Source organism: Pleurodeles waltl, chromosome 10 (genome assembly GCF_031143425.1).
Source record: "Pleurodeles waltl isolate 20211129_DDA chromosome 10, aPleWal1.hap1.20221129, whole genome shotgun sequence".
Classification (NCBI taxonomy): domain Eukaryota; kingdom Metazoa; phylum Chordata; class Amphibia; order Caudata; family Salamandridae; genus Pleurodeles; species Pleurodeles waltl.
Genome location: NC_090449.1, coordinates 314,915,641 through 314,938,577, shown reverse-complemented (window position 1 = coordinate 314,938,577; position 22,937 = coordinate 314,915,641). Strand labels below are relative to the sequence as shown.

The 22,937-nt window shown below is 45.3% G+C and overlaps 1 protein-coding gene across 4 annotated transcripts in view; it reads left to right on the top strand.

Moving 5' to 3' along the window:
- The window catches only part of TEDC2 (tubulin epsilon and delta complex 2), a 327,490-nt gene that overhangs the window by 50,603 nt on the left and 253,950 nt on the right, over positions 1-22,937 (top strand). For 3 of the 4 annotated variants that reach the window (XM_069210499.1, XM_069210496.1, XM_069210498.1), the window contains exon 3: positions 2,705-2,803. The exons of the other annotated variant lie outside the window; for it this stretch is intronic. In XM_069210499.1, coding sequence (XP_069066600.1) covers positions 2,705-2,803 — 99 coding nt within the window. The remainder of the gene's footprint in view (positions 1-2,704; positions 2,804-22,937) is intronic. 4 annotated transcript variants of the gene reach the window in all.

Below are 22,937 nucleotides of genomic sequence, written 5' to 3'. Positions count from 1 at the left end.
TCCAGTCGCACAGGAAGTATCTCCGTTTTGTGGTCGGATCGCAGCATTACCAGTTTGCGGTCCTCCTGTTTGGTCTTACTTCAGCCCCCGGGTCTTCACAAAGGTGATGGCAGTTGTTGCAGCACATCTCAGAAAGAGGGAGGTAGCGGTTTTTCCCTACCTGGACGATTGGTTGATCAAAGCCAAGTCTCCAGAGATTGTGCTGTCTCATCTGCGAATGACAACGCAGTTGTTGTTCGATCTGGGTTTTTCGGTGAACGTACCCAAGTCTCACCTAGAGCCCTCTCAACGCCTCCTGTTCATAGGGGCAGTATTGGACACAACAGGGTTTCGGGCCTAACCCCCGCCTCAGCGGGTGCGGGAAATTCAGGCACTGATTCCTTTGTTTCAAAGAGGAGCGGTAGTTCCAGTCCTCAAAGTCTTACGCCTGCTAGGTCTGTTTGCTTCTTGCATTCTGTTGGTCACTCATGCTCGCTGGCATATGAGGGCTCTTCAGTGGTGTCTCTGCAGACAGTGGTTCCAGCACAAAGGGGATCTCAGGGATTCAATAAAGATCTCCAGGGACGCTGTAGCGGATCTTCATTGGTGGTCAGTGGAAGGCAACCTTTCCCAAGGGAAACCGTTTTCACTACCACCTCCGGTGGCCACAGTGATATCGGATGCTTCCACTCTAGGGTGGGGAGCTCATCTGGGGGACCTGGAGATCAAGGGTCGTTGGTCTCCAGTGGAACAGATGTTGCATATCAATCTGTTGGAATTGCGGGCTGTACGTTTGGCGCTCAAGGCCTTCCTCCCTTCCCGGACAGTCAGTTTAGATCCTGACGGACAACACTACCGCGATGTGGTATATAAACAAGCAAGGAGGAGTGGGGTCGTATCTTCTTTGCCGAGAAGCCCTACGACTCTGGTCCTGGGCTCAGGACCATCGGATTTGCTTGATGGCAAATCATTTGGCCGGAGTGTTGAATGTACGTGCGGACGTTCTCAGTCGTCACTTCTCATTAGATCACGAGTGGCGTCTCCATCCGGATGTAGTCCTCCACATCTTCGAGATGTGGGGTACTCCTCAGGTGGATTTATTTGCCACTCGGGAGAACGCGCATTGCCCGTTATTCGGCAGCCTCCAGTATCCGATGCAAGGGGCGTTGGGGGACGCGTTTCAGATGTCCTGAAACGGCCAGTTGCTTTACGCGTTTCCCCCCCCTACCCTTGATTCCTCGGGTTTTGAGGAAGGTTCGTCAAGACCGGGCCCAAGTCATATTGGTAGCACCGGACTGACCGAGAAGGGTATGGTATACAGACCTACTTCAACTCTCTCAGTGCCCTCCGCTCCGTCTCCTGCTCAGGGCAGATCTCCTCTCTCAATCGCAGGGGCAGGTTCTACACCCCCACCTCCAGAGCCTGCACCTTCATGCCTGGAGATTGAACGGGGCAACCTGAGTTCTTTTTCTCTCCCACCGGATGTAGTGGATGTTATACTATCGTCCAGGCGACACTCCACTAAGTCTATTTATGCCGGAAGGTGGGCAAAATTTGTGTTGTGGTGTGGAGAGAACCAAAAAGATCCTTTAAAGGCCCATCTTTCAGATGTACTTTTGTTTGTTCTCAGTTTGGCAAAGAAAGGCTGTGCTATAGCTACAGTTAAGGGTTATTTGGCAGCTCTGTCAGCGTTTCTTTGCCTTCCGGATCAGCCATCTTTATTCGTGTCTCCCATTGTACATAGGTTCCTTAAGGGTTTGGTGAATAGCTTTCCTCCTACTCCTTTTCACATGGCTCAGTGGGACTTAAATCTTGTTTTAACATTTTTAATGGGTTCGCCTTTCGAGCCCATGCATTCATGTCCATTGAGATATTTAGCCTTCAAGACTGTTTTCTTGATCGCGATTACTTCTGCTAGAAGGATTGGTGAGCTTCAGGCGCTCTCCGTTAAGCCTCCTTTCACTGTGTTTTTCCCTGATAGTGGTTCTAAAAACCAGGGCTGCTTTTCTGCCGAAAGTTGTCACCCCTTTTCATTTAGGGCAGAATATCACTCTTCCTGCTTTTTACCCTCCTCCCCACCCGTCTAAAGAAGAAGAGACTCCATAGGTTGGATCCTAGGATGGCCCTGAGTTTTTATCTCGAAAGAACTAAAGACTTTCGTATGGATGAGCAACTGTTTGTTGGGTATGCTGGTCAACAAAAAGGCAGAGCTGTACAGAAAAGGACACTCTCCAGGTGGGTCATATTGCAACTCACTCACGGCCCGTTATAAACAAAAATCTTGAATTTATAATGACTACATGAATATCACAAGCGTCTCCAAAACAGGAAAAAAAAAAACAAATCACATGTCCCTCATAAAATGTATAATTATCATTGAAGGCTTCCATTTTATGTGCACTTTTGTTCCTGTGTCTCTTATTATTGTATTCCCGACCGAAGACCTAGCACTTGCCATTGTGTAAGAAGTAACCACACCAGGGATGCCTTTTTATTGTACTGTAAACCGACTGAACATTCCCTCCCCCCACCCACTTCCCAAAAACAGAATTTGTGTGAAATAAATTGGGCATTCCATCGGTGCCTTCATTTTGTATAGGCAATCTAGGTTTCTCATTTACCAACAGTTTGCTTGGTTAGGAGATTACTTATTTATCAAGCAGTGACGTTATTCTGGTAGATGTGATGAATAAAGTGAACATGTGCTTTGTTCTGTTCAATGCAGGTTACTTTCTGTACTTAACTGTGCACTTGAAGAATGTGCAGAACAGAACGCTCTACTGGAACTGCAGTTAAGACGCTGTCACCGTCTTCTCGGAGCATGGTAAATTTTGACTGAAATGGGAGTAGAATAAATATAAGGGGGCATTCTTTTAGGACGCTTTTAAAAAAGGAGCCATACTAGGTTATGTAGGTGACCACAGAAGTGATGATCTCTCTCGTTTTGTGTGTATGTTTTAGATCAGATTCTCACTTTCCAATCTCCTTGTAACTCTCATACAAACTACTGTTTTATTTCTGCATCAGGCATTTCTCTATCCTCTGTTTCCGTAAAGAGATTTTTTATTTACTTGGTTGTTCCCTGCAGCAAGGGAGCTTGTTTTGGCTCACAGGTAGGAGGTTACTTTACAACTAACTCCTACACTGTGCAGAGTGGCAGGCCTCTGGCTGTTTTCTCTTTCTACTCTGAATGATATCTGGGTGATATATTTTGCTCTTCAAGTGGCACACTAAGTGATTGTTTCTGGTGGTGATGTGATGGTAGTGATAAAACTTGGGTGTATTATAAGGGCGCCTTATAAATATATTTTAGTAATGCTCTCATTAAGTTCTCCATCTGGATTTACCAATAGCCATGGTTACTGCTATTTGGTAGCAATGTGGTATCAAAGATAATAGGCATTACAAGTTGGACCCAAAGGGGCCACCAAGAAATGAGGACAGCTAAGAATCTAATTCCAGATCCAGTCGCCTGGCAAATTCATATTTTCCTCAGCATTTCATTCAAAGATTTGGAATGCTTTCAACTCTAGTTGAAACAAAAAGGCCTGCAGTGTTCCCACGTACCTTGGTGCTTCCAGGACTCCCATGGTGCTTTGACATCATGTTTGGTAGCTCTCGGAGCTGTACAGTCAGAATGTATAGCTTGGGTATTGTGTTCTTCTTTAGACCAGGAATGGATGAAAGACTGATCTGAGCCACACAGTTGTGTGTGACAGTGCTCATTTTAGGAAAATTTGCCCTGCTATCTAGAGAATGTTGTGCGTTGTTTTTTTTTGTTGTTTTTTTGGGGGGGTGGGGGGGTTATCCTGTAGGACAAGTAATTGTTGTCGGACTGTGCAATGTTCTAGGATAGGTGAGTGATAAAAGTGAATATGTTGGTGTCTGGGACTTGTTTTAATCTGGAGATTGTGACAGAAGTGGAGAGCATGTCTGCTGAGTTTCCTAATTCAGAAGAGAGTGAAGTTGATAATAGGTAATGCTCAGGGAGTTTCGCTATTTATGAGCGAGTGTTGGAAATATATGGATATATAGGCAGAGACTCTCCCTTACAGGGTTATAGAGTGGAAGGGAGGTAGGTTTGCTGTGCCTCTGCTCCTTGACTCATAGGGAGGTGTACACTGGCCACTGGTTCTAAGGGTTTCGTTGTTTACTCCACTTTAGGAAATGTCACCAATTCACTCCATATTCATAACCCACCCCAGGGAATATGACCACTAAGAGATATGACCACTAAGAGAGTTGACCTTACAAAGTTATTCAAATGCATTGTTGGTGTTTTGTACATAAATGTTCCACTTTTAACACAGTTTAGGTGCACATGAGATTTCTTGTTTGCCTTATGTTTTTTGCAATGACTAATTTATAAAATAGTTTGTATAATTCCACTCCGATCTATCACCAACTTACATTTTATTTGTTATACTTTTTGTTAATGAACTTTTAAACCTCATGTGTTGAAGAGATGGTTTATCATTACAGCAAGAGCTAAATTAATTTATTTACTAAATAACAACCAGCTCTGCCTTAAGACTTTGGAATTTCTACATGTTAATCCTTTCTCGTCCCTACCTTCAATTAATCAATCAGGAATTTGTAAAGTGCACTACTCACCCATGAGGGTCTCAAGGTGCTGAGGAGGAAGGGAGCTGGGTGGAGGGGATGGATGCTGCTACTGCTCGAACAGCCAGGTCTTGAGAAGTTTATTGAAGGTAAGGAGGTCTTTGGTTTGGAGCAGGTGGGTGTGAAGAGTGTTCCATGTTTTGGCGGCGAGGTGTGAGAATGATCTTCCACTGGTTGTAGTTCTGCAGATGCGTGGGGTGTTTGTGAGGGGGAGGTCGGCTTAGCAGAGATGCTGGGTCAGGGTGTAGAAGTAGAGACGCCTGAGTTATTCTGGTCCGGTGTTGTGCAGTGCTTTGTGAGCGTGGGTGAGGAGTTTGAAGGCGATTCTCTTGTTGACTGGGAGCCAGTGTAGGTTTCTCAGGTGGTCTGTGATGTGCCTGTAGCGGGGATGTCCAGAATGAGCCGTGCGGAGGCGTTCTGGATGCGTTGCAGCCTCTTCTGGAGTTTGGCCGTAGTTCCTGCGTAGAGGGCATCGCCGTAGTCCAGTTTGCTGCTTACAAGGGCTTGGGTGACTGTTCTTCTGGTTTCGGTGGGGTATCCATTTATAGATATTTCGGAGCATGCGGAGGGTGTTGAAGCAGGAGGAGATGACGTTGACTTGCTGAGTCATGGATAATTAGGTGTCCAAGATGAATCCTAGGTTGTGTGCGTGGTCAGTGGGAGTCGGAGCGGCTCTGAGAGTGGCAGGCCACCAGGAGTCATCCCATGCGGATGGGGTGGAGCCGAAGATGAGGACTTCCGGCTAGTCGGAATTGAGTTTGAGGCAGCTCCTCTTCATCCATTCGGCGATGGCTTTCATTCCTTTGTGGAGGTAGGTCTTGGCGGAGTCCTTGGTGAGGGAGAAGATCAGCTGGGTGTCGTCGGCGTATGAGATGATCTGAAGGTTGTGGGATCGGGCGATGTTAGCGAGTGGGGCCATGTAGACGTTGAAGAGGGTCAGGCTGAGGGACGAGCCCTGGGGTACGCCGCAGATAATTCTGGTGGCCTCCAAGCGGAATGGGGGTAGGTGGACTTTGTGTTCTGCCGGTGAGATAGGAGGTGACCCAGTCCAGGGCTCTGTAGCGGATTCCTGCATTGCTGAGGCGTGAGCATAGGGTGTGGTGGCAGACGGTGTTGAACGCAGCCAAGAGGTCCAGGAGGATGAGGGCTGCAGTTTCGCTGTTGTCCAGTATTGTTCTGATGTCGTCGGTGACGGCAATGAGGGCAGTTTTGGTACTGTGGTTGCTGCGGAATCTGGATTGGGAAGGGTCCAGGGTGCAGTTCTCCTCGAGGAAGCTAGTTAGTTGTCTGTTGACAGCCTTATCGATTACTTTTGCCGGGAAGGGGAGCAGGGAGATATGCCAGAAGTTCTTGAGGTCCTTTGGGTCCGCCTTGGGTTTTTTATGGAGTGCGTTGATCTCGGCGTGTTTCCAGCTCTCCTGGAAGGTGGCGGATTTGAAGGGGCTGTTGATGATCTTCCGTAGTTGGGGTGTGATGACGGAGCTTGCTTTGTTGAGGATGTAGTGAGGGTAGGGGTCAGATGGCGAGCTGGAGTGGACGGTGTTCATGATATAGATGGTGTCATCGTTTCCGGGGGTCCAGGGGAGCAGGAGGTTGGTTGGAGATGAGTCTGTGGTGTTGGTGGTTGCCGGGGGGGGGTCTGGGTGCTGAAGCTGTTGTGGATGTCTGCAATCCTGCGGTGGAAGTAGGAGGCTAGGGAGTCGCAGAGGTCTTGGGATGGCGGGATGTAGTTGGTTTTGTCGCTCTCGCCACAGTCCCCCGCATCCAACATGCCACCACAGGGGGGCAGATCCTTCTCCTACCTCCCCCCAAGGCCTGGAACTCCCTCCCCACCAACCTCTGCAAGACCCAGGACCTCCTGCTCTTCAGGAAAAACCTCAAGACGTGGCTGTTCGAACAGTGACCCTCCCCCTCCCTCCCCCCCCCCCCCCCCCCCCCCCAGCCCCTTGAGACCATCAAGGGTGAATAGTGCGCTCTATAAATCTTTTGATTGATTGAGCTGGGGTTGGAGAGTTCCTTCACGACGTTCAACAGCTCCTTGTGGCTGTGTGCAGTGTTGTTGATTCGAACTTTGAAGACGATTCTCTTGGCAGCTCAGATGAGTTGGTGGTGTCTGCGGGTGGTGTTTTTGAAGGCTGTGTGGTTGTACGGAGTCTGATCTTGGCACCACTTTCTTTTGAGTCTTCGGCAGGTTTGCTTAGATTCGTGGAGGTCGGCGGTAAACCAGAAGGCCTTTCTGTTGGTGCATCTGTTGGAGGGATTCTTGATTGGGGCGAGAGTATTGGCACGTGTCGACCCATTGCCTGAATTTGCAGGCAGCAGTGTCTGGTGTGTCGATGGGTGGGTTCCGGAAGAGGGTCATGATAAGTTGGTCTTCGGTGACCTTGTTCCGACTGCAATGGGGGATCCGTTGTGGGTGGTGGTATGTTGTGGGTTTCTTGAAGGAGAAGTGGATGCAGCGGTGTCTGTCCAGTGGAGTTCGGTGGTGTGGCTGAAGGAGACATGATTTCTGGCTGGGAAAATAGGGTCGAGTGTGTGTCCTGCGGAGTGGGTCGGTGTCATGACGAGCTGTTTGAGGCCGCGGTTGGAGAGGTTGTCGAGAAGGGTGGCGGTGTTGTTGTCATTGGTGTTCTCGAGGTGGAAGTTTAAGTCCCCGAGGAGTATGTAATCAGTGGATGCGAGATCTTGTGTGCTGATGACGTCGGTGGTGGAGTTGCTAAACTGCTGTCGGGGGTTGGGGACCTGTAGATGAGGGTCCTTGGAGGGTGGTGGTTGGGTCAGTGTGGATCTGAAAGTGCAGATGTTCGGCGGTGCTGAGGGTGTCTCCGGTGCTGGTTGTGATCCTGAGGATGTTTTTGTGGATGATGGCGATGCCTCCTCCTGGTTTGTTGGAGTGGTCCCTGCGGGTGATCTTGTAGCTGTCCGGGATTGCTATGGAGATGTCAGGCACTGGAGAAGAGTTCACCCAGGTCTCGGTCAGGAAGGTGACATCTGGGAGGCTGAGTCGAGTAGATTCTATAGCTCTACTGCGTACTTGTGGACGGAGCGGATGTTGAGGAAGATACATCTGAGATGGTTGCGTCCTGCCTTGGTGGGTGGGTCGTTGGCTTGGAGGCTGGTGAAGGTGCAGTTCTGGCAGGAGAAGGGTCCGCGGGAGGTTTGCGGGGAGGCTGGAAGGCAAGCGGGAGAGCAGCCGGTGTTGAGGGCGCGGAGGGTGGCGGCGTCGTATTGAAGACGTGCGTGGCGGCGGTGGGGAGGACGGGAGCCAGAGGTTCTGGTGCTGGGCGCGGTCCAGGCGCAGACGGGCACAGACGGCCTTGCCTTTGGCACTCCTTCGGCTGCGCAACGGCGAAAGTGAGAGAGAGAGAGCACAGAGTGAGAGAAAATTGAGGAAGAGAGTAGGGAAGCAAAAGGAGCAGAAAGGGACAGAAGAAAAGCAGAGCAGAGAGCAAAGAAGAGAAAGGAGGAGAAAGACGGAAGGAAGCCTAGTAGGAAAAAAGAGCTCTCCCACTAGACACCAGGGATGAGGTGCAGACAGAAGCCTACGGGTGGAGGAGGGCCTCGAACTCCTGACAGGGGTCCGGAGTTCAGAGGAGCCAGGGAAAAAAAAGGGCTCTACTTGCAAGTGTCTGTAGTGCTTTCCTCTTATCTAGTTTCTAAGCACTAACATAACACACTAGAAATGCACTTGTGAGGTCAAAGAAGACTTTTATTGTTGTTAATTCTTCCCCAACCCCAATTTTTATGTATGACGAATTAGTAGCTTTCAAGTCCGCGTTAATCAAACAAAATATATCAGTTTGCAATATACACAGCAGGTTATATTTATAAGATATTGAATGCAAAGCAAAACAAATACTTCACCGTGTGGGAACTATCTACAGCTTCATCTTTCTAAGGTCTGCAAGCTGATGACCCCTGTCAGCCGCGAGAAAGAGATTCATCTACCCACAAGGGATTGCTGGCAGCTGGCGCCAAGCTCCAGCACGAGGTCCAGCAGATTCGAATCTGACCCTCTGCAGCCTGTTACATTCGTTACAAAGGTGTGCCCCCTCCTCTCAGACCTGGGAAACTGAGCAAGCCTTTTGGAGACTGGCCAGGTCTCCAAGACTACTCCTGTTCCCAAGCTCAAGCGAAGAGAAAAACAACACCCATGTACTCTCTCTTATCATGTCTAGTCTACTGTGAGAAAAACATCTTGGTTCTCTGGTGCAAAAACACAGCTTGGAAAAATACAGCTTGGATTCTCAACTGCAATGTCTAACTCCACGTTAAAGGCAATGGGCAGCTAACCTAAATATCAAATGCAATGTCTAGTGTCATGTCAAAGCCAATAAGCATCTAAGCTGAATACAAAATGCAATGTATAATATCATGTCAAAGCCCATAGGCAGCTGAGCTGAATACAAAATGCAATATATAATATCATGTCAAAGCCAATAGGCAGCTGAGCTGAATACAAAATGCAATGTATCAAAGTCAATAGGCAGCTAAACTGAATACATCATGTCAAAGCCAATAGGAATGCAATGTCAAAGCCAATAGGCGGCTAGACTGGATACAGCATGTCAAAGCCAATAGGCAGAATACAGAATGTAATGACTAATGCAATGTCAAAGCCCATAGGCGGCTCAACTGAATACAGAAAGTAATGGCTAATGCCATGTCAAAGCCAATAGGCAGAATACAGAATGTAATGACTAATGCAATGTCAAAGCCCATAGGCGGCTAAACTGAATACAGAAAGTAATGGCTAATGCCATGTCAAAGCCCATAGGCGGCTCAACTGAACAAAACATACCATGTGCTACTGGTGAACATTGAGCAACTAATATGTGCAGTGGTGAAACACAAAGTCATTGGTCAAAACAAAACTTATCAAATGGCAGTACATTCCGCCCTTTGACCAATGAATTTTTGTTTCACATATCTCCTGTTTCAAACAAAAACAAAAAAAAACATCAGCACAAAAAAACATTATCCGCAAGTCACCTTTGAATGATCAAAACAATCCCTGTAAAGCAATAGAAGTGAATTAACACATTGATTTCATAACCTTTCACATCAGATGCATCTATACAGAAAAGACTGGGCAATTTTTATACTCTGAATGAGTCTCTAATTCAACAGTGTTAGCAATTTGATGTGGCATGAGTTCTACTCATGTAAAGGTGCACGGTCCACCTGAAAGGTTTGCTGGAAGGTAAGCAAAAGTCAGAGTTCCATACAAGAGGGGAAAAAAAAAAAACCACACACAGCTTAGTTCCAGTGGAAGAATGCAATCAAACAAGTTGAACTTGAACTGAAGGCGCAGTTTGCGCAAAATGGATCCATGGTGCTGGCACTTTACTCAGCCAGGTTCAGGTTGGGGATTCGGTCCCTTCCCCGACCCCACACGCACACACCGGAAGGGGGACCACACAGCACACTCAGGGACAGTGGCGAAACGTGGTAGGATCTGCAAAAGAAACAAGTATGACTTTTCTTGCAAACAACATTTTTCATTTAAACTGCACCCTTCCTCTTTCTTTCCCTGTTTTATCATCAGCAGGACGTTTTTGAGGCCCTTTGTTATATTTTCTGCAGGTTCTGGAGGATCACTTGGGGCTTCAGCCCACACATCAGCACTGAGGTTTTTATCTGCTGCGCCACAGCTTCCCTTTTCTTGCACTGTCAGAAGGGCTGGGGCAGACTCATTCTTTACCAAACCTCCATTTACTGCATTTTTGCCAATTTGGGCCATTCTGTCTCCAATTTGTATGAATGAATCAGATTCTTTTCTAGGTATCAGCATAATTTCGATTTTTCCTTGGTAATTTGCAGCAATCACTCTCCCTAAAACCTGATCAATTTGCCATTTCTGTCCTGGTAACTTTCCTCTCCCCAACTGCTCTGTGACTGCTTGCATGACAGATTGCTTTTGTGCGTGCTGCACAGTTTTTATCAAAACTAGGGGAATGTGCATCTCTCTCATCTCTGCCCCACCTGTAAGTGGCTTTTTCTCTCAGCTGTTCACATTTCTGGGGCACCCACTTAGCCATCCCCACTAAGGCAGAATTCTGGGTGTACACTTCTCTCTCTGAATTTTTCTCATTAACATCTGCAAGGTAATTGAACCAGTTAGGTGCTAAAACATTAGCAATGAACCAAAAATCAGCGTAAAAATGACACATCTCACGTAGCTCTTGCTTTAAAATCTGACACACATTATACAACGCTGTTCCTTCTACGGTGCCAGAAAACAACATTTCAGTCAATTAATCATTAGTAAAACAAACATGCTTTTTATCTTCAGTGGACACGAATTCAAATGGTGCACACAATTTCACCGGTAATTCTTTTACCTGTGGTACTCTAGCCCTGTCTTGCAAGTACCAGATCCAGTGTATGATCCTAGCTAGGGGCACTATTTTCTTCCCTTGTTCTTGAATTACATGTACATCAGTTTTTCCTTCTTGCACTGCGCAGAAACCTGAAGTCTGCATTATATCATTTGCCAAATCACAAGCGCGCAGCTGCATATTATTTTTCACAGTGACCATATACAAAAGTGTTAGGATTTCACTCAAATGAGGGCTTTTCTGTTTCCAAAAATCAAACAAGCTAATGAAAGTCGGCTCTTTCTCTAAAATCTTTGGTTTTACTTGTGCATTTTGCAACGGTAACTCGTAAATCACATTCTGGTCTCTCTCGTCCGTGTTATCAGTTAAGGAATGCATTTTGGCTGCCAAAAACCCTGGCTCACACGAAAACTCAGTGCAGCTCGGAGCTGTCTTAACCCCCTCATTACTGGAATGGGAAAAGAAAGATTCTTCATTTTTATAACTTTCAGCATTATTTTGAATTATTGTATCCTGGCTAATTTGCTCACGTAAATTCCTATTTTCATGTTCCAACTTCTCACATTTCTCCTGCATTTCTCTGTAAGCAGATAAAGGTATCCAAACCTTTCTGTCATCATTACTTCCAAAAGACACGTTTTCTACATATGTACAACGGAAATTATTTCTCAAAACACTATCAGGCATTTTAGCTACACATGCATTTTCAGACATGGTCTGCAGTGCTTCTGTAATTCCCCAAACAGAAAACAATTTCTGTAATTCTCCAAACAACAAAAAAACAATTACACTTTTAAAGTGTGCACTTAGAAATCTACCAACTCGTCAACACCCTCTTAATCACCTCTTAATGACCGACCCCACGACTCCTGGTACCAATTGTAGTGCTTTCCTCTTATCTAGTTTCTAAGCACTAACATAACACACTAGAAATGCACTTGTGAGGTCAAAGAAGACTTTTATTGTTGTTAATTCTTCCCCAACCCCAATTTTTATGTATGACGAATTAGTAGCTTTCAAGTCCGCGTTAATCAAACAAAATATATCAGTTTGCAATATACACAGCAGGGTATATTTATAAGATATTGAATGCAAAGCAAAACAAATACTTCACCGTGTGGGAACTATCTACAGCTTCATCTTTCTAAGGTCTGCAAGCTGATGACCCCTGTCAGCCGCGAGAAAGAGATTCATCTACCCACACGGGATTGCTGGCAGCTGGCGCCAAGCTCCAGCACGAGGTCCGGCAGATTCGAATCTGACCCTCTGCAGCCTGTTACATTCGTTACAAAGGTGTGCCCCCTCCTCTCAGACCTGGGAAACTGAGCAAGCCTTTTGGAGACTGGCCAGGTCTCCAAGACTACTCCTGTTCCCAAGCTCAAGCGAAGAGAAAAACAACACCCATGTACTCTCTCTTATCATGTCTAGTCTACTGTGAGAAAAACATCTTGGTTCTCTGGTGCAAAAACACAGCTTGGAAAAATACAGCTTGGATTCTCAACTGCAATGTCTAACTCCACGTTAAAGGCAATGGGCAGCTAACCTAAATATCAAATGCAATGTCTAGTGTCATGTCAAAGCCAATAAGCATCTAAGCTGAATACAAAATGCAATGTATAATATCATGTCAAAGCCCATAGGCAGCTGAGCTGAATACAAAATGCAATATATAATATCATGTCAAAGCCAATAGGCAGCTGAGCTGAATACAAAATGCAATGTATCAAAGTCAATAGGCAGCTAAACTGAATACATCATGTCAAAGCCAATAGGAATGCAATGTCAAAGCCAATAGGCGGCTAGACTGGATACAGCTTGTCAAAGCCAATAGGCAGAATACAGAATGTAATGACTAATGCAATGTCAAAGCCCATAGGCGGCTCAACTGAATACAGAAAGTAATGGCTAATGCCATGTCAAAGCCAATAGGCAGAATACAGAATGTAATGACTAATGCAATGTCAAAGCCCATAGGCGGCTAAACTGAATACAGAAAGTAATGGCTAATGCCATGTCAAAGCCCATCGGCGGCTCAACTGAACAAAACATACCATGTGCTACTGGTGAACATTGAGCAACTAATATGCGCAGTGGTGAAACACAAAGTCATTGGTCAAAACAAAACTTATCAAATGGCAGTACAGTGTCGTAGTTTGGACTCTTGCTCTAGGCAAGACTGCTGGTTTAAGGATGACAGTACTTATGTTTGTAGGCAACTATGCCTATCCTACAACAAGTCGCAGCTGTCGCCCCAAGCCTACCGGCACACTAGCAGCTCCTCAACAAAAACCAAAATAGTAAAAGGTGATTTGTGGCAGCCTTTACGCATGGACTCGAGAGTATGACATCTCAGGGAGTGTTGTGGTTAAACGGAGATTACCCCTTTCTCACAGATACATCATGTCTCATCCAAACACAGGCAATAACGAAGATGCAGTAAACTTTCAATGGTTTTTATTTAACACAACTGCAATCTGCGATAAGTTGCATGGGCTGCAATGATTAGGATAATGAACAGTGCAAGAAACCGAACTGTAAAGGCAAGAGTAATTATTTCAAAGACCCCCATTCATTATTACCAAGACCCCCACCATCTTGCAATAACATGTAAAGACATTACAAGTGTGTATTATGTCCTAATACCCTATCATGATAGGCCATACCTCCTACCTAAAGGAGAGCTGCCTGTGTTAAACCTAATCTGCCAATGCCATATCCATGAGAGGAGCCCCCCAACCCTCGTTACCTTGGAATGAGGTCTCTATCTCAGACTCCGCAGGGACACGAAGACTGAGTCAGCGTCAAGACGACGTGCAGCGTAGATATCAGCGATGGTGGCGATGCCCTCTGGTCGGAATCCCTCTGATTATCTGTCTAAAGTATGATGCATTTATACAGATCTACTTGGACCTCTGACGTAGGTGTGTTCCCAAACAATAGATAACAGGCATGCTTGGGGTGGCAATTAATATATAAACAATTCCCTCGAAAGCATGGAGAGGGAAAGTCCCGAAGTGTGAACACCTACTGTTTGTTTGTCTTTGTCACTTGATCTTGACGTCTTCACGCGGTAACACTGATAATGCAAATCATAACAAGTGGCCTAGCTATAAACAAGGCAGCCATCTTAGAAGAATTAAATAATTAAATGGGTTAAGACGGAGCAAGCTAAGTAGTTTAATAGTCACTAGGTGACGGGGGCACGAGTCTGCAAGCCAAAGGCTAAGCTAACTCCTGTTATCCCATTAAAACAAACTAGGATTCACTACACCCTCCCCATTGTCGTAACAAGTATGACGAAGGTAAATGAATCCAAACGCTGAAAATTGCTCTGGACTAAAAGCTAAAAGTATAAAAACTAGCTAAAAACGTTTAAAAAAAAAAATGTTACAAATGTTTTGTTAAAAATACATACAGAGAATGTTTAATGTCAACCATGACAAGCACAGCAGGCCAAATTAAAGGCAATTTGAATGCATACTTTTAGTTGGGAATGGCAAGCCAATTCATCAAATTATTTGCTATAGTCATGATCTCGAAGAGTGTCATCGAAGTCACCAACCAAGGATCTCAAAAGAATCCACATCATCAGATGTTAGATAGATAACAGGGCGGGCAAACAGATCCACAGAACAGTAGTGCGTGTCAGTCTCTTGTGCAGGTCGATCTGCAGCAGTGCCATTGTCCATGGTAGATATTAGAATTGATGGCTCATAAGTGGCCTCGCGAAGCAGCCTTAGTCTCAAGGGGCATGACCGTGAATGAACCCTCATAGGGGACATCAACAGTTCTTGGTCCACAGGAGATGCCGGTGTAACAGCAAGACACACCATAGGCAGGTGTTCGAAGAGCCACCAAACGCAGCGGAAAACTGGTTGTACGCACCAGAGAAGTGGCCGAAATGACAACGACCAGTCACGCTCCAGTTCCACCAGCAAGGAGGCATCGAAGATCCAAACCATGCATTCACGGCACAGTTGAGTTGGTGGGACGGCTCCATTGCTCACTGTGAATCAGAAGAAATAGCAGTAGTAGTCCACCAATCAATGCCAAAATAATCGGAAAACCGCCAAACACGCTTGAAAAGAGTGAATGGATGGCTGATGGGATGACTCCGAAAACATTCTGGAAGATGGACACGAATCAAGACCCGACAGCCTTAAAGAAATGGACAATCCCAGCAGTGCTTGAAGCAATGAATATTCTGGATACCAGTTCTCCAAAGTGCATGGGGAAGTTGGTATTTAATAGGGATTGTATCTCGGCTGATGATCTTGCTATCTGGAGAGCATACGTCTCCCTAGAGGAGGTCAACGCGACCTGTTTTTGAAACAATAGCGCCTTTAGTCTGCTCAGCTTTTCATAATTTACATTAATAGTATCTATGTGGGGCCACATGTCAGATACTTTTATCTCTCGTGTGGGGGGGGGGGATAAAACTTGTCTGCAACACGTAACGACCTTCGAGACCGAGATTGCGTAGGCAATTCCTGGTCGCATGCCGCAACAACTTTGATCACTCAGTACCACATAACTTCCATTGGTAAGAACAAATACCAGTCGAATCAAAGGGACGGGAGTACCCTTCACAAAACAGGCCAAGTTCGCGACCCCCGCATTGCAAGGGCCGTGAAGGGACACCTGCTTACTTATCATTGAATGACTAACAGTAGTCTCACATTCGCTTCCGCGTAGAAAAACCTCTGTTTCGCCGTTCAGACATTTATAATCAAAGGGCAGCTCCCACTCTTCCTTAGTATAGCTATCGCCTAGTTGCTCGAACCTGCCCACTGCAAGATGTTTCAAGCAATTCGAGAAACAAAAGGTCGAAATGGGCAAGTTAATTGTGCCATGTAAGAGCCAAATTGTTGAAGGACTCTCTGCTACTGTGAAGGGCAACTTATCTAACTTCTCAGTGTGAAGGAAGGTGAAACTAGCTTCCCTTTTAGCCATTGTCTGCAGTTCCACGGAAAGTTTAAAAGCAGTGAACAGTTTACTACCGTTAATATACTTCCATGGAATGCGGCCATTTTTCAGTGTCTGTAATGTCCAACCGAGCTGCATGATGGAACGTAGCTGAGTTTGTCCATGATATAACCGGGGCAAGTCTGTCTGAGTAATATCGATAGCAGACGACACAATGTTTGATAGTGAATAAATCCTGTTGGACAGAGTGTTCATGCCGTTGTCGACAACTGCTAAAGCCTTCTCAAAGTTTTCCTTATTTAATTGCCTCAAATGGGCAGCAGCTTCTATCTGTGAAAGTTTCCAGATCTCATTATACATAGCATATAGGAACCTTTTAGAGTGCTGTTTCCTAGGACCTAGCAGAAAATCCTGCAATTCTACATCTTCAGAAAGAGTGTTAAGATGTTTTTTAACTGCGGCTTATGTGTTAGTCTGTACCCATTGTTGGCACAGTTTACCCACACTGTATGTTGTAATTATACCTGTATTTTGACCCAATACAAAGCGAGGGTCTGGCATGTTAACTGTAAAACCCCCTGAAGAGTAAAAAAAAAAAAAAGAAAACGTGCTTGACACCTATTGGTGTCAGTTGGCCATATCAACCACCCGCCGGGACTGGAAAGTGAAGAATTATAGGTACAAACATTAACCATTGCATCTAGCATCTCCTCTGTGATATTAAGGAAATATTGCCAATCATCAAACTTTGCCGGTGTGGGGATACTGGGCGTGTTCATGTCTTTAATGTTTGCTAACCCCAGGCAGGATGTCTGTTGAATCGTGTCATTTAAAAAGATAATTTGCACAGTAATTAGGCATGCTCTAAACAAAGCTTCCCTACCCTGTATTTGTCAATCTTGTGTTCCCCATACACTTTTTAAGTCTATAGCGCCCTTCCAGTATTCGTAACGTTCAACTGCGAGCCGGGAAACAAAGGGATCTGAATAAATCAGTTTCGTGTTAGTTAGCAAAATCTTCATAATTTGTGAAGGAGGCAACTTGAAATAATATGACTCTGCATTTTTCGTGTCATGCCCAGTGAAGTATGTAAATTTATCAGAGTAGTGCTTTGGGCTCCCCACTGGTGGTGTCGAACAGTGTCCCCACTGTGTACAGTTCAATACTGGCCTCTGTCTAGTGGCACGGTGTAGGTAGTAATGTCTCCAATTGTTGTAACAGAACAATTCCCCATAATTCATTGTATGTCCATATACATCATCACTTTCAAATACGGAATAGTCCTTCATTTCAGTTAGCATGGAATCAACTGTTTGGACATCCCAATCATCAGATACAACATCAGGTGTAATCACATCTGTCATAGACATTTTGAACACACATGGAATTTGAATGACCTCAGTAGGCCCATATATATCAAAGGGAACGTTGTCCCACACAATCCCATCAGGAATCGGTATTGCTGAAATGTTCACAAGGGACAAGTCTCTTCGGACCTTATGTGAGGAATGATATGGAGTTAAGACTTCATCCACAGGCTCTACAGATGAGCGTTCAGAAATGTAATGACCATTTATAAGCAAAAAGAAAACAGTCACAAAACCAACCCAAAAGAAAAATGCAAAAAATGTCAGACAGAACCATAAATAGTTCCATGGGTATATTAAATAGTTCTTCTTAAGCCATTGACACAGCTTACGTGTTTTCAAAACATCGTCAATCACAATAGTGGATGAGTCTGAGGAAAAATCATCAATGTCTACGAAATAGCCAGAGGCAGTCTTTGGAAATACTGGAGCCGGTGCATTACTTGTATATTGGTCTACTTCGCGTGGAAGCTCATGAAAGATGGTGTCATCAGTCTGTGAAGTGTTCGTGTAAAGTACAGCCAAATCTTGGACAGGTTTTGTCATTGAAGTGGTAACTGGAACTAGCAAGAGTTTTTTTTCCGCCCTCCCCTTGGTCGAGGAGGTATCTGTAACAGCATTGGGCATTGTTGCATAGTCCGTAGTAGTGCTGTTCATCCTACTACGTAGAGATATGTCCTGTTGGGTAGTGAGAGGGGATCGGGAACTACCCAAGGGACCTCTTGGTCTACTGTGAAGGATCGGCAACATGGTGTAGTTTGATGTCATCAATGGAAATGAATCTGTTCTTTTTGGAACCAGACAGTGGTGGTAAGATGACAGTTCTGGTACCTTGAATTCCCAAGACCGGAACAGGTGCTCTGTATGATGGACCGAATTCCTTCTTCACAGCGATCTTCTCACGAACCAGATCCCCAACTTTAGGAATCCAGCCAGTCAAAGTTTTTGCTAAATCCCTTATTCCTAAGGTGGCAGCACTGGTAGATGATTTATCATCACGAAATTGCTGAAGCTCCTGTAAGACAGTGAGACGTTCATTTATGTCAAAGGTTGTTTCTTCTGCCACCAAACCAGAGCCATCAAGATCTGGGACATACATAGGTATCCCAAAGAGAACCTCATAAGGAGTGCGTCCCACCAAGGACCGTCTTTGCAGATTATTCAGTGCTTTCTGGATCCCCGTATAGGTGATGAAGCCAACTGCGGCCTGAACCTAATACCCGAGCTGTTAAGGACTGCTTTAGATCACGGTTCCGCCTCTCCACGACTGAATTTCTCTCGGGATGGTATGTGAGGAGTAATGGAGTTCAACACCCATCGTCCCCATGGTGTCCCTGAATGCCTCAGAGGCAAATGCAGGCCCCTGGTCCGAATGGAATGCTGCAACCGCATATGTACCGATAAACATCAGCAAGCCTTTTATAACAGTTCGATCGTCAGCCGACCGCTGCGGCCATTCCCACAGGAATCTAGAACAAGAATCTACACCGACTAAAATGTATTTGTATGCACCATCAGGTTGGAGTGGACCGCAATGATCCAGGTACACACATTGTAGTGGCCTGCTGGACACTAAGAGGGGTGTTTGTGGTGGGCGTTTGATATTGGAGCCCTTTATTTACTGGCAAATGTCACAACAAAGGACGTATTTCTTTGTCCGTCTGCATAGACCAGGCCACCAGAAGCGTTTTTGTAAGAGTGCTATCGTGGCCGAAATACCAGCATGTGCAGAAGCGACATCCTCATGCGCTGCTTTTTCCAGATCTAATCTCTGGTCTTCCTTGGGGCTCACTCAATCTCCAACCCCAGGAATTGTTGCGTAGGCAACATTCTGTGCACTGATTTGGTAAGAATAATTTGTAGGGTATCCTTTCGGGAGGGACTTGCCTTAAGCCGAAGCTTTCACAGCAGTCAGTATTTCATTATCCAATCTTGTCTGCGAATGAATCACTACAGCCACAGAAGCCGTAGCCACTGCAGATTTGGCTGCTTCATCAGCCAAAGTGTTGCCGATAACGTGTACTCCTACAAGTTGAAGGCCCAATGTATGTACTATGTGGACACATGGTAGCTTATCCTTAAGATCAGCCACCCTCCCCCACAATATCTTGTGTTTAATGGTGTTCCCCTTAGAATCTCCAAACCCGTTCAGCTTCCAATGATTAAGATAATTATTGTATGACTGGACGCAGTAATATGAGTCACAGACTATTAAAGTCAGGCATTCTGGCTCTGTGTGTTCTAGTGCTAATATAAGAGCTTTAGACTCAGCCAGCTGAGCTGTGCAATCCCCTAGGGTCTTCGTGTAGGTATTGTGAGGGTGGAAAACTCCATCCTTCATCACTCCGCTCACGGCTGCGCAAGCGGCTGAGTAGTGATGTTTGGTAGCTACAGCTGGTTGTGCTGAGCCATCAGTGTAGATGACAGTATGGTATCTGTCTAGTGGCAGGATATTTAGAGGAGCGGGGTACTCCTGTTCGAACTGGAGAAACTCTTGTGTCTGAAGTTTTGGATCAAAGATATAGTCAACATCAGTGGCGGTCAGAGACGTTGGCCACTGTACCCAACATGGATGTAGTGCTTTAGCGTTGGGGAAAGCTTTCTTTGGTGACAGCCTCTAAGGCCGGCACCAGGGTAACGACAATAATGCATTTCCCTTGTGCAGTCAGAATCTTTTCTGTAGGTGCAAAACGTTGTTCTGCATTTGAGTATAAATGTGATTTATATGCTATGGGTACTGTCGTCATCATTGAAGGTGACATAAGTAAATCCAATGGCACCAGCAATTATTCTGATGACCAAATTTGTTTGTCACGTGTGTGCAAGTGTTTAGCTTCTAGCATGTCCTGTTGCAATTCCCTAAGGATGCGTGTATGTTCAACTGTCCAGTGTCCGCTAGAAGAATTTGGCTGTACCAAGTCATAAAGTGGCTTGATATGTTGTGCATAGTCTGGAATACATGTTCTGCCAAAGTTGAAGAAACCTAGTAAAGACTGTAGATTCTCGAGAATGTTAGGAGGGTGCAATTGTGCACATTTCTCTAGAAAGTGCGGGCCAGAGGTCTGCAAATCCCAAAATGATTCGATCGACCCTTACAAGATGAATGTTAAGGTCGTCGTCCGTGAGATATGTCATAGGGATAACGCCTCGGGATCAATATCATGTAATATTGATGTTACACGGGCTGAAAATAGCCCTGGGCTGTTCTTATAGCCGTGGGGTAAACGACAAAAGCGTTTTTGTGAGCCAAATGAGAATGCACTCAGGTCCCGACTTTCATGTGCTAACTTCTGGCAAAAATCCATTAGAAATATCTAACATCGTTTTATATTTTTTACGCACTACATTGTTTATTAGTGCTGTGCTATGTGAGTTTTGTATAGCATATGTACGTGTATGACTATTTAAATGTCTGTAATCAATGACTATTCTTTAGGAATGGTCTGGCTTTGCAACAGGGAATAACGGGGTATTCATTGCAGATGTAGAGGGCTTGATTACTCCCTGATACTCGAGCAGAGTGAGGATCTCCCTTACTGGAGCTTTTGCTTCATGTTTAACAGGATATTGTGGCTGAGGTTGGGAAGAAGACCTAACGGGAAAAACACGACAAGGAGACTCTTTGTCCCAACCTACAACATTGTGGTATAACGCAGGTGCCTGCGCTAAAGCCCATTCAGTAGCATAGGCTTGTTTTTCTGCTTCTAAAACAAGATTAGAGAAAGAAGGCAAAATTACATCTTCCCCATGTGGGAGCTTACGGATGTGCTCAGGTGGCCAGTCTCTTCCGGCCAAAAGGATGTCACTAGTGAGTTCATCCCAGAATATCACACCAATGGTGCGCTCCACGTCTCCCTCTATTTGAATTTTTAAATCATAAACCCTGTCGAGTAGGAGAACACGGCAGTCCGCTGTCTCAACTGCAATAAAATCTCTAGTTGCTGTCGCATCCAGATGATCTTTCAGACAACGGCGACATATCGTGACCTCTGCTGCGCTGTCTAACAGTGTCACTGCCCACATCTTGTTCCTCAACAGTGTTCTTAAGTGTACTGGCATTTTTAGCTGACAGTCTGCCACCTTTTTCTTTTTTAAACTGGGGCTTTTGCAGAGGAGTCTTTTCTTTTTTAATTGTAGACTGTGGCAAGTCTTTCTTTTGTTTCACGTATTGAGGACGTCGATCAGGATGGCCCCCTCTCTCGCTACGTCTATCCGGTGCGTCCTGAAAGGAACGAGAGGGACGTGAATCAATATGTCTGTCAGGAGTTTTGATATTCTTCCTATTTCTGAGATTGTATCTCCTCTCGGTGTTCTCCGGGTGTGGAGAATCAGCTCTCTTATTTCGTCTATCCTTAAATTCTTTTTGTTTTTCCCAGCGCTTTTTAGAGCTCTCTTGTGCCTTCTTCGTACCTTCCTTAAGGGTGGTACTTTGTAATTCCAACTTTTTTTGGCTTGGCTCCCAAACTATTCCGACCTATACTAGAATAGGTGTGGGAAATTATTTTTGGTAGCTGTCTCTCCTGTTCCAATTGTGGAGTTTCTCGGAGACACTGGCGTATTGCCAGTGCTACTGCTTCCCCTTTAATATTACTGAGTATTATTGAGGAAACTGCATCAAAGTTCTGCATTAACTTCATCCCCAAATCTAAGGCTGGTGCAGCCCCGTGCTCATTCTGTATTTGTTTTAACACTTCCGGTAAATTGACAAGTGTTCGGGATACCATGTGTGGTGGTATATATAGCAGCGAAGACTGTACCCCATGTGGTGCAGTCATCCACCGAGGGAACCATCCCAAAGGGCAAGCACATTGTGTGAAGTCTGTTTTTCCTGTGGTCCCGTATGGGGATCACAGCTTCCAGCTGGTTTGTTTTCTGGGTTATCCAGAACGGTATTTTCTCTCATTCTGTGGGTATTTTACCCATGATAGTATGCACTGTTTGTGGACTAATCCCAGTAGCCAATTGGTATCCACCAGGTGCTGGTGGAGCTGGACGCGCTAGTGTTGTGTTCAAAGTTTGCATTACGAACTGAACTAGTAGTCTGTATAATGTCACTAATTCATTATATAAATTTTGCAGATCTGCTATTGGCATATTTGGAATGCCTGGGTGAGGTGTGTATGTGGCAAACATAGGCCACATTGTTCCATCATTACTTAAAGGACCTAGACTCACTCTTTGTATTACATGTGGTAGGGCGCCTTCAAACCAGTTCTGATGCTCTTGGTATGTGAGCGACATTTCATGATACTGGTATGCTTGGTACGTTTGCAATTTCGTATGTGTGGAATTTGTGTTCTTTGGTCCACCCCAGGAAAGGTGACCCAACAGTAAAATGTTTCTGTTTGGTATGCTTCATTGGCTTCTATTATAAGAGTAACATCCCCGCCCTCTGGTAGAAGGCCATGCGCTAGTAAGTGTTGTGTTAGTGCTTGTCTAGCATGCTCAGGAATTTCTATGGCGTTAGCCATATTTGTTTAGAGAAACGGAGCACCAAATGGGGAGTAAAGTCCTTTTATGTGTTCGAGCTTGAACTACCTACAGCCTAGTCAGGTGTTATCTTTCTAGCTGAGGAGGATCTTCCCCAAGACCACGGCGTCGCCGTTTAATGGTACTTAGGATACCTGTTGTCTGTGAGACAGGGATAGTCAGGATATCCGTAAATTAGTGCCTAAACGCCATCGTTGATGGCGCCATGTCG